Source organism: Sciurus carolinensis, chromosome 16 (genome assembly GCF_902686445.1).
Source record: "Sciurus carolinensis chromosome 16, mSciCar1.2, whole genome shotgun sequence".
In the NCBI taxonomy this organism is placed as follows: domain Eukaryota; kingdom Metazoa; phylum Chordata; class Mammalia; order Rodentia; family Sciuridae; genus Sciurus; species Sciurus carolinensis.
The window spans coordinates 42724435-42736578 of NC_062228.1; the positions used below are offsets into that span (position 1 = coordinate 42724435).

The 12144-nt window shown below is 45.1% G+C and overlaps 1 protein-coding gene across 2 annotated transcripts; it reads right to left on the reverse strand.

The window, feature by feature from the left end:
- Window positions 1-430: 430 nt before the first annotated feature.
- Znf792 (zinc finger protein 792) lies at window positions 431-10938 on the reverse strand. Of its 2 annotated transcripts, XR_007105325.1 has the most exons (5): window positions 10370-10938; window positions 7417-7543; window positions 6784-6906; window positions 4046-6151; window positions 431-453 (listed from the first exon to the last, which is right to left on the reverse strand). XR_007105325.1 is itself a non-coding variant. In XM_047527496.1 (4 exons), exons 1-4 carry the CDS (start codon window positions 10400-10402, stop codon window positions 4593-4595), a joined length of 1842 nt encoding a protein of 613 aa, XP_047383452.1. In that variant the 5' UTR covers window positions 10403-10938; the 3' UTR covers window positions 2366-4592. The 2 variants fall into 2 exon arrangements, 1 of the variants encoding a protein (XP_047383452.1); XM_047527496.1 differs by lacking the exon at window positions 431-453 and having other exon boundaries at window positions 2366-6151.
- Window positions 10939-12144: the final 1206 nt, after the last annotated feature.

A 12144-nucleotide genomic window follows, 5' to 3' on the forward strand; every position in this document is an offset into this window, starting at 1 on the left:
TCAAAAGAGGGCAGGGGTGGCTATGCAGGCATCAAACAAAATATACTTTAAAAAAATGAAAAAAGGGCAAAGGGCATTATGTATTAAGATTCAACACAACAAGAACATATAATAAGTATAAACATTTATACACCGCCATGGCTTGGGTAAGGTTTAACGGTGTCCCTCAAAGGTTCACACACTGGAGGCTTGGTTGCCATTGGGATGGTGTTGAGGTGGTAGAACCTTTAAGAGGCAGGACCTAGTGTAAGGTGGTTAGGTCATGGAAGCACTGATTCAAAAGGGTGCATGCTGGTCTCAAAGAGTGGCATAGTTTTCACAAAAATGAGTTTTTATGAAGCAAGTTCATGGGTCTCTACTGTCTCTTACTTTGTCTTGTCATGTGATCTCTCCCTCTCACATGTGCTCCCATGATGCTATCCACCATGTCGTGATGCAGCCAGAAGGCCCTCACTAGAACCAAGAAGATGCACTTGAATTGCCAGAATTTAAAACTTTTGTCTTAATAAAGCAGTCAGTCTCAGTTATTCTGTTGTAGCAATACAAAATGAACTAATAGATACCTAACAACAGGCAATCAAAATACATGAAGCAAAACTGGACAGAAATGAAGGAAGAAATAGTTCTACAATACTAGTTGAAGAATTCAATATCCTGCTCTCAATAAATGGGTAGAACAACTACACACAGATCAACAAAGAAACAGGGGACATAAGCAAATATAACAAATCAGTTAGATCTAACACATATATAGAACACTCTACCCAACAGTAACAGAATACACATCCTTTTCAAGTATTCATGGGACATCCTCCATGTTAGACCATATATTAGGCCACAAATAAAGATTTAGTATATTTTAAAAGAGAGATATCATATAAAGTATCTCCCCTGGTCACAAAAAGACAAAATTAGATTGTCAACAGCAAAAGAAAAAAAAGACAATTCATGAATTCATAGAAATCAAAGAACACACTCTTAAACATTCAGCATATCAAAGAAATCACAAAGAAGTTATAAAATACTTAAGAGATGAGATAAAATGAAAACCCAACAGACCAAAACTTATGGGATACAGCAAAAGCACTGCTAAGAGGGAAATTTACAGCTATAAAGCTTACATTAAAAAAGAAAAAATTAAATAAAAAGCTCAAATTAAAAAATCAAACTTTGTAACATAGGGAACTAGTAAAATAAGTACAAACTAAACCTAAAACTAGAAGATGGAAGAAAATAATAAAGATTAGGGCAGAGATAACTAGAGAATGGAAAATGATAGAGAAAATCAACAGAACCAAAAGTTGAATGTTCAAAGAGATTTTAAGACTTGACAAATCTTTAGCTAGATTAACTTTAAAAAAAAAAAGGTGGAAGATTCAAATTACTAAAATTAGAAATGAAAGTGGAGATGTTACTATTGATCCTACAGAAATAAAAATATTGCAATAGAGTACTATGAACAACTGTATGTTAAAAAATTGGATAACTTAGACACATGGACAAATTCCTAGATATAGAAAACCTACCAAGACTGTGTCATGAAAATACAGAAAATCTAAATAGAACAATAAGTAGTAAAGAGAGTGAATAAAAAACATATACCCCCACAAAAAAGCCCTGAACCTGAAAGTTTGAGTTCTACCATTTAAAGAATTAACAAAAAGCTTTCTCAAACTTTTCCATAAAATTGAAAAGAGGGGGAATAGTTCTTACCTCATTCTACGAGGCCAGCGCTGCCCTGACACCAAACACCAAAAAAACCACCAAACACCACTACAAAAAAACTACCAATCAATATCCCTTTATGAACAATGATGTGAAAAACAAGGTAACCAAATCCCACCATGTCCAGGTGAATTTCTGAAATGCAAGGATGTAAGACATATGAAAATTTATCAGTACAACACATTGATAAATACAGGGATAAAATACACATCATCTTATTTGATGCTTAAAAAGCATCTGATAAAATGCAACACCATCTCATGATTTTAAAATAGCACAGAATAAATTACGAACAGAAGGAAATTCTCTCAACATGATAAAAGCCAATTATGAAAATTCACAGCTATAATCATTCTCAATAAAATACTTAAAGCCTTTTGATCAGTATCCAGAATGCTCCCTTTTTCTACTTCGATACAGTACTAGAAGTTCTAGTCAGCATCATTAGGCAAGAAAAATAAATATAAAGACACTAAAATATAAAGGAAAAAATCAAAACTATCTGCAGATGATATTATCTTATATGTAGAACATGCTGAAGCAACACACAGACACACACACACACACACACACACAATTAGAACTAATAAATTCAGCAAAGTAGCAAGATAAAAAAAAAATCAATGCAGGAAAATGGGTTGCTCCTACTCTACACTAATAATAAAAAAATCCAAAAAGAAAATTATGGAAACAATTTCATTCATAATAGCATCAAAATAAAATACTTAGGAATTAAGCTGGAATTCTTTCAGTCTTAAAAGAGAGAAAATTCTGATACATGCAATGACACAGATGAACCCTGGAGACATTGTACTAAGGGAAATAAGCTAACCACAAAAAGACAAACGCTTATGATTCCACTTACTTGAGGTACTTACAATAGTCAAATTCACCCAAAGAGAAAGCATAATGGGCCTGGGAAGGTGGGGGAGGAGTGTGGTAGTTATTATTTAGTTGGTAAAGATTTTGGTTTTTCAAATTGAAAAAAATTCTGGAAATAGATCAAAATAATGGATGTACAAAAATGTAACGATACTTAATACTACTGAACTATATACTTAAAAATGATTAAGATGGCAAATTTGTTATGTGTATTTTAAAAAATTTTTAAAAATTGTGGTGTACTTATCCAGTCATGCACTGCTCAGCAGTAAAATGAATTAATTGTACATGTCCATAGTACAGATTCTCAAAATAATTATGCTTTCATATATAATCATTTTCTCCTGTTGAAATCTAAAATATCTTAGTCCACATAATTGTTAAAAAATAATTGTGCTGTATGAAATAAATCAGACCAAAAAAAAAAGTCTAAGTATTTTATGATTCCAATTATATGCAATTCTAGAAAAGACAACAAATCTATAGTGAAAAAAAGAGTAAACCAGTGGCTTCCCTGGGACAGCAAGAAGGGATTATAAAGGGGTACGAGGTAGCTCTGTGGGTGAGGGATATGTTTATCATGATTGTGGTTTGATTCCCTGAGTAATATATTTCAAAATTTATCAAATTGTGTGCATGTACACTCAATTATTGTGTGACAATTTTGTTTTAACAAGGCATTAAAATAATTTGTTGCACATGAAAACATGACCACCCATTTTAGAAAACTAGAAGATTCAACAACATTTATATTAATCTGCCCTCTCTCTCCTCATGCCTTGGCAGCAAAGAATGTGACATCCATGGAGAACAGGATCCTTTCTCTTAGTAGAAAGGCCAGCAATGGCCTTGAGATGCATTGTGCATAGAGCCTGCAGTATTCCATAAAATCTTTAGCTTATTTGCTCTGGCAGGAAACTTATTTGTAGGATAGACATGGTAAGGTTCTGAGCATTTCAGTAAACCCTGAATTCTGCACAGCCACATTCAAAGGAAGCTTTTAGAGTAGATCCATTCCTGCTGGTTTGTGATAATCTCACCTATTCCCTATAATCATGCTCCATGTTTCTGCACAAATTATGGGTCCACCTGGGCTGGGTTCATCTTGATGTACAGAGACATCTGCATAGCGGATGCTGAACCTCAGGTACCAGTTAAACAGCAAGTACTTGACAATGCAAGAGGGAAAAGGATGCAATTCATACTGCTCCTAGATGCCCCAGAGCTTGTCACCATTGCCCCCTCCTTAGGATAACACAGTCATACTATGAAAATTCATAGCATTCAGACTGCAATAATGGGCCCACCAAGCCATATGCTCTTTCCTTAAAACCCTGGGTAGCAATGCACAAGGCTAAATCTGGACTGACTTGTTCTTTACCATCTAACTGCCCCTTCCGAGGCAGTATATTTGGAGGCACACACAAGAGCTATTCACCCCTTTGGTTTAGCAGACCTTTGCTCTGTTCTCATCCCACTCCTCACAGTGACCAGAACACAGAAGATTAAAGACGGCTTTATCAAAAAGGCCCTCATTATCACACAAAACCCAGCAACGGGTAGTAGGTAGCTGGGTCAGGTAAAACAGACTGGATAAGTCCATCTCAACAGTCACATTAGACCAGTGTCCCTGAAGGAGGGAGACCTCTGCAAGCTGCCAGTAGAACCCCACTCAGGTCTTCATGGCCAAAGACGGGTCATGTCCACAGATGAATCTGCCATAGGGGAAAGGTCATCTTCCTATGGCCTCAGGCTACTGATGATTCTCTCCAGTGAGCAGAAAAAGGTCTGCCTTCCCCAAGTGCTGTGGAGAGGCCAACCTGCACTCTGGAGGTCTGCCAGTGGTAGAGCATCTGTCACAAATCCTCACAGTGACAAAACTCTGATAATATTCACCGTCAGAAAAAGCGACGTAGCTCCTGAAAGCTTCCATGTCCAGCATTCATAGGAAATTTCCCCAGTGGAGATTACTGGGTGAACGACGTTCAACATCTGGCCAACAGCTCCTCACTCTCAGAGCTTTGCTCTGGTGTGCGCTGCTGTGTTGAACAAGGAGGGAGCACATTCTCTACGGTCCTTTCTCTGGTGTGAATTTTCTGATGCCGAATGAGGGTAGGCCTTTGGCTGAAGGCTTTCCCACATTCGTGGCACCCATAAGGCCTGTCTGGTTTGTGAACTTTCTGGTGCTGCCTCAGATTCGACCTTTGTCTGAAGGTTTTCCCACATTCACTGCACTCGTAAGGCCGTTCACCAGTGTGAAGCCTCCGGTGGTTATTGAGGCTGGAGCTCTGGTTAAAGAATTTCCCACATTCACCGCACTGATAAGGCCGTTCACCAGTGTGAAGTCTCCGATGGCTATTAAGACTGGAGCTTTGACTAAACAATTTCCCACATTCATGGCACTCATAAGGCCGTTCACCAGTGTGAACTCTCTGATGTTTCATAAGGTCAGAGCTTCGGCTGAAGGCTTTCCCACATTCACTGCACCTGAAAGGTCGTTCACCCGTGTGAACTATCTGGTGTTGAATGAGACTGGCGATGTGGCTAAAGAATTTTCCACATTCATTGCACTTGTAAGGTCTTTCTCCAGTGTGGACTCTCCAGTGTTTAATCAGGCTGGAGTTGCAGTTGAAGGATTTCCCACATTCCCTGCACTCATGAGCGCTTCTGCCAGTGTGAACCCTCTTATGATGAATGAGGTTGGAGCGCTGGCTAAAGAATTTCCCACACTCACCACACTCAAATGGCTTTTCACCAGTGTGTACCCTTTTATGCTGAATAAGGTTGGAGCTTCGGCTAAAAAATTTCCCACAGTCGCTGCACACGTGAGGGCTTTCACCAGTGTGAACTCTCTGATGCTTTATGAGACTGGAGTTTTGGCTAAAGAATTTGCCACATTCGCAGCACTCATAAGGTTTTCCTCTGTTGTGAACTCTCTGGTGCTGAATGAGGCTGGTGACACGGCTAAAGAATATTCCACACTTGCTGCATTCATAAGGCCTTTCTTCAGTGTGGATTCTCTGGTGCTGAACCAGTGTGGATGTGTCACTCAAAAATTCACTGTCCCTAGATTCAGTGCTCTTGTTATGTCCTTGCATAGTTTGAACATCCACTGTAACTTCAGTGCTCCTGTGTGGCTCCTGCAGACTGGGAGTGACCTGATGCTGTGGAAAGCCCGATGTGGCCACAAAATCCTTCCTGCTCTCTCTGCACGTGAAAGGCTTCTCTGATGTATGGTTTCTGCAGGTCTTCATAGGAAGGGCCTTGCCTTCCTCCCTTCTGACAGGCTTGTTTGCATTCTGTCGTTCCTGTGGCTGGAGAGGATTTGCATTGAACTTGAACCCTCTCCCATTCACCGCACACGTGGATGGCTTCTGCCTGGGATATGTTGCCTGGTAGTCTTTCAACTCTAGGCCACATGTGTCACAAGGGAAGGTCTTCTGGGTAGATAGAGCTGCCCTGGAATTCCTGTCCTGTGACACTCCTTCTGCAGAAACACATTGCTCAGAAGGTAGCTCCTTATCCTCTCTTCCATGGCAAAAATCTGCAAGCAGAGAAATGCCAGTGAAGTTCATATAAACTTTGAGTGAACACCCCATTATATATCCTTGTCTGACTCTGGAATGAGTCCATAGTCTCATAGTCTCGGTGAGGTGAGGAGCCTTAGGACAGGGTAAAAAGTGGTATGCTCTGCAGTATTGTGACTGGTCAAGTCATAAGACAAGGGAGGCCTTATTAGAACCAAGAACACAAGAATGGGGTACAATACAGGATGGAGAGGCAGCATCTCCAACTCACTTCTCTCCAAAGGCTTTTTGAATTGGCCTTCATTGCTGCAAACCTTTGAGGGTTATGCAACAGGCCAGGCCTGGGAAAATCTAATTCCAACTGAATTTTCAAGCACTTAAAGGAAATGTGCATATTTCAGGACTTACTAAATGGAGTCCAACACTGGAGCGTGCTGCAGAGGAAGCTGTAGCAAGAAGGAGATGTGGGGACTAGAAAGGTGGGATCCAGCCAGGGACCCAAAGTCAGAGCAGAGATGCCAAGTGGGCAATGGAGAAGGAAACGTATGAGCGTGGCCACTGGCTCTGGCACCAATGATAGATACAAGAAAAGATGCTGGTGTGTTCTGAACACAGTACTGACATCATATCCTCCCCAGCTACCACTTACCAGAACCAGGCCTGCCATAAGCCCCTCTTGCCATGGCCGATGTCATATCCACTCTGTCAGGCACCCAGGGCTCTTTCCCCATATTCAGTTGGGCAACTATGTAGGACCTGAAAGATGTAAGTCCTAAGGAAAAGACAGGGTAGGTCAGTGGCCAGCACCTATCTGGGGGAACTAACCCACATCAGATTACAGAAAACTCAATATTACAAAAAGAACATACAAAGGAAGTCTGGCAGGAATATCCCAGTGAGCAAGTAGCAACCACACGAGTATGTGGAATTTCTAGCACTCAAGCACAGGAAATGTCAGCAAAGGAGAGTAGAACCTAAATCACTGTCAGGGATCTAGACGACCATCCAGGTGAGTAGTAGCCAAAGCAGATGGGCTCTACCAGGCTGACTGCAAGGCTCCCTCTGCCTGAACCCTTCTCTGCAAGGTTTTAGGTAGCAGGTGTGGGGCTGACTGGGGAGAGGAGATACTGCACCCAGCTCCACCCTGGAACCCACAATACACGGATTGAGAAAATGGAAGCAGTACCCGTGGTCTGGCTATAGGAAGGAAAGAGCTGTCTCTTGGGCAAAGGGGACAGGCAGAGACAAGCTCAGGACACCAGGGAGGGTACAGTGGCCTTACCCAGTGAGGCTGTGAGTGCAAAGTTCTCCAGCATCACATCACAGTACAGGAGCCTCTGAGCCTCATCCAGCAGCCCCCACTCCTCCTGAGAGAAGTAAATGGTCACGTCCTCAAAGGTCACACAGCCCTGCCATGATAAGGACAGTTCATTCCATGATGGTTCTCTCCTTGGCATGCCCTACCCATCCCCTGCTCACCCTCCTCCCTCACCCTGCCCCCCAGCTCCAAGAAGATACCAGGCCCAGTTCCTGCTTGCTCATTTCTCATGTTCCACATGGCCACTGTTTCAGCCTCAGACAGCCACAGAGTGGTGGGCACAGGGACACCATCTAAGCTCTGGGCCTGACCTGTAGGGCCTAAACCCCTCTTCAATCAGCCCCCTCCCCTAGTGCCATTAAGGTCATGCTTCTCAGGCACAAACAAAAGAGGGCTCAGTCTTCCCCCTCAATCCCCAGTGAGGAGCCCTGGGGCCAAGAGCTCACTCCCAGGTACACCTCTAAAACCATGAACAACTGTGGACTTCGCCACTCCATCCTGGTTGTCATGGTTACCCTCTCCACATCTCTGTCTATATCACAGACATCTCCCACATGTCACTCTGCACGTGGCACCCAGAGAGTGCTTGACAAATACAACCATGATCCCATTCGGCCCTGGGCCTTTGATGGTGCTCTCTGCCAAGGGCCACCTCAGCCCCTGCTTTAGACGCCTGGCCTGGTCCTGGCTTCGACGTGAGCCACCCAGAGCGCACACACACGCAAAGTCAATCCCTCGGGTCTTCCTACTCCCTTACCATAGTCTAGATCTTGAATGTTCCTAAAGTCCCACATGATGAAGGCTTGATCCACAGCCTGTGGTGCTACTGGGAGGTGGTGAAACCATTAGGAGGTGTGGCCTACTGGAAGGAAATTAGGTCCTTAAAGGGGACATTGGGATCCTAGTCCCTCCTTTGTCTTTGCTTCCTAGTCATATGAGATGATCTTGCCTCCTCTTCCACAGGGCTAAACCATCATGGACTGAAACCTCTAAAACCATGAGCTACAACAAACCTTTCTTCCTTTTAAGCTGATTATCCCAGGATTTTGTCCCAGCAATGGAAAGCTAACTAATACATTCTACCACCCCACAGCAACAATTGTTGCTGGAAACCATTCCGACTAATCTCATTTACCCCTGAGCTCATTCCCCAGCCTGACTGAAAATCCCCAGGCTCCATCAAGGGTCACTATAAAAGCCTGGTAAGAACAGAGGGTGGATACGCACAGCCCAAACCACACTGTAGCATTACCTCCCTGACTGCCTATGCCCCTAGGAAGATCTGACCACTGGCCAAACCCTCTTGTCCCCACATGGCACCCTCCACCATGACCACCACTCTTCCTCATCCATTTTTATGATGCCAAACAAGCCGACCCTGGTGCAAGACATCCTGCTCTCAGTTCTCCAGCCACACCCTCCTCTTACCAGCATTGTCACCATGACCTGAAGATTCACCCTTTTAATCTGACACCCAGTTACACTCTTGCCCACACACAGATGCCACAATCTGGATATTTTGTGGACATTAAAAAAAATAATAATAAAAGACCAAATGAGAAAAGCCAAGGCTATTTCTTCAGAGCTGGTCGTAGCAAGGGAGTCAGCCTCCATTGCAGAGGGTTTGGCAGAGACCCTATGGAAAGGGAGAGCTGCAGGTGTGCCCTGATTAGAGGTGGAGGGCTGGGCAGAGGGATCCTGCGTGTAAGAGGGCTAACTAGAAGCAGGGCAGCCTGTATGATTGGTCAGGGAAGTATATTTGTTTATTTGCATTTGGTCCTAAGTTGGACACAGGAACGAAAATTAGAGTTGTCAGTTATTAATCAAGTCCAGCTCATACAAGTGGCCAGTCTTTACTGAAGCTGCTCTGCTGTTTAACTAGCTGGATTGTCACTGGAGATAGCAATATGGCTTCCTGCAAGTCTAACTTGCAGCAGGCTGTCTTCCTGACATGACAGGGGTGGTTTCCTGGACAGGTTGTGGGTCAGAGCTCCACTTTTACATATGGTCTGGCCACTGTCCAGTTTGCATGTTATCTCTCATGACCTTAATTAACACCTCCCTTCCCCAGAGCACGCAACTGTTTGCGATCCACCCACTCTGCACATCTACTCAGAATCTCTGGAACATCAGAGATTCAACATGGCTAAAACCTAACCCGTTATTTCCACTGAAATCAACATCCTCTCTCAGTTAATGTATCGCCCATCCTTCCTGCAGCTAAAACCCCAAACCATGGAGTCACGCCTCCTCTCTCTCACCTGCCCATAAGAAAGTCTGCTCAGCCTGATTTAAAAGACAGATCCAGAATCCACCTGCAGTTCTTCTACTGACCTGGACTACTCCTTGGCCTGCATCGTCCTCATTCACTGTCAATGCAGTACCTACAACTGTGCCTGTTGCTGACACCTGTCATACCACCACACATTCAAGTTTCCACTCTGTGTCCATAGGGTGTCTGGTTAAGACCTGAGTCCTATCACCCTCCTCCTCTACTCTAAATCCTCCACGGCTTCCAGCACCTTCAGAGAATAAGTTTCCCAGTTTCTCAGTCTGTCATTCTGGGTGGGCTGCCTGATTCCACCAGACGTAGGAACAGTGACTTGGTGTCTCCAGAACACTCCCAATTCACTGCACACAAACACACACACGCCAAACCTCACAAACATCTGTACCTGAAAGTTCCTGAGCGCAGGAGACCCTTTCTCCCCTCACCCTTAAGAGCGCAGAAATGGAAATCGCTCTATATAATTCCTGGCCTGCATTCAGAACCCCCGGTCTGGAATGACTCCCCCCTCCCCAGCCCCCCAAGGTTCTCTGACTCAAGCAGGGAGAAGAGCGCCACCTGTTCTACCTTGGCGCCAGGACCAAAAGGATGGGGATCCCACCGCACACGGTCTGAGGCCCACCCACTCACCTTCCCAGGGTCCATCAACGCTGCTACAGCCATCGCGGCCTGGGAAAGAGCGGAGCGGTCAGAAGTGGGTGACAGAGGTGGCTCTCAGGAGCTCAGTCCACCATCCATCCTGCCAAGTCCCGGGTGAGGCGTGACCCCGGGCTGAGGGTGGCGCTGCTGCCCTCACTGCCGGCTCCTCACGCGGTGTAAAATGCGTGCACCGCCCAGGGCCGCCTCCCGGGTGCGGAGAGCGAGCGGACCTCCCAGTCTCCAACGGACACCCCAGGTCCAGAGGGTCACGGCTGGTGCAGAAGCGGGGCGGAGGGTCAGAGCTTCACTGTTCTCCCTAAGCGATTCCGAAAAGCCCCCCAGGGCAGGGTGAGCGGCCAGGTCACACCCTCCCACCCGGTCCTGGGTCTCCGGGTGCAGGGACTCAGCGCTGCCACCGGGAAATGACTTGCCCGCTGTCGCGCAGGAAGTTCCGGCCTCCGCCTCCGCGGCCAGAAGTAAAGCTGCTCTCCTGCAGCCGGTGGCCGGAAGCCAGCCGCCGACACGAACCGGCTCAGCCTCGCGGACCGAGTCTCTGTCGCCCCCGCGGCCGGGCAGTGAGGAGCGGGGCGGGGCCTATAACGGCTCCGCCCCCTCGGTCTCACCGCCCCCCGCCCCGAGTTTTCCTCTTAAAGGGACCGTTCCCAGCGCTAAGTGACCGCCCGGGCCAGGGCGCTGCCCCATCCTGCTGGTGTGGGTATGGGTGAGTCCCCTTCACCTCACTCAGGGACCTAGATTCATTGACGTTACTACCTGATCGGCGGGATCTTTGTGTACGAATATTATTCTAATTCAGTACTTCCCAAACCAAAGCATTGGCATCGCCTGGGAATTTATTAAAATGCAAGTTGGAGACAATAACCCAAACTTAAGGACTCAGAAATTCTGGGGGTGGGGTTCAACTTTCAATGCCTTAACAAGCCTTCTGGGGGGACTCCATGATTGCAGCAATTTGAGAACAGGAACTTTCTAAAATCCAGTATATAAAACGGGGAAAACAGCACTACTCACAATCTCCTGGGTCACAGAGTACATAGAAGGCACATGGTTTGGTTTCTACTTATGTAAAAGTTATTGCTACCATAATCATCATCCCAATACTCACAGACAGGGCTGTCAGAGGGCAGGTAGAGACACTTCTCAGCAAGGTCCTTTGGGGTATCTGTCAACATATAAAATACAATGCTCTCTAACTTAGTAAATAGCTTTATAAGTGATGATTATAATTTTTACATGAAGGCACATTCTTGTACCCTTTGGCTCCTTTTATACTACTTTCTCTTTTTTAATAAGATGCATTAATTTTTTATTTTTAATTGATAAAAATGGCATGTGTTTATCATGTACAGCATGATATTTTGGAAAACATGCATTGTAGCTTATTAGCATATACGTTACCTCTAAGAAACAAGAGCTTTTGACTTCCTGCAGTTCAGTCACTCTAAATGGTTTTTCTGGGTGCTGAGAAGGAGCTACCCTGCCATGCCATGGGTGCCCATCTTATGGAGATTTGAGAGGAGCTGACCTTGCCTGGGCTTCATCCGGCACCTTAACCATCCTGGTGTCCCTAGCTCTTACCACCACCTCCAACACTACCACCCTGGGCCAGTTCACCATCTATGTACTCCTGAACAGTGGAGTGGACATCTCCCTGGGACCCCACGTCAATTCTTGTGCTCTTCATACAGCATCCAGAGTAAGATTTAATCAGATTATGTCACTGGTTAGAACCCTTCCTTGGCCTCCAA

Bases quoted from the DNA above. Each gene is read 5' to 3' on its own strand.
- Znf792 (XM_047527496.1), bottom strand. From the start codon at position 10,402: ATGGCTGTAGCAGCGTTGATGGACCCTGGGAAG. The intron at 7,544-10,369 runs GTGAGTGGGTGG...TTATCATGGCAG, and splicing joins CGTTGATGGACCCTGGGAAG to GGCTGTGTGACCTTTGAGGA. The intron at 6,907-7,416 runs GTAAGGCCACTG...TCTTTTCCTTAG, and splicing joins TGCACTCACAGCCTCACTGG to GACTTACATCTTTCAGGTCC.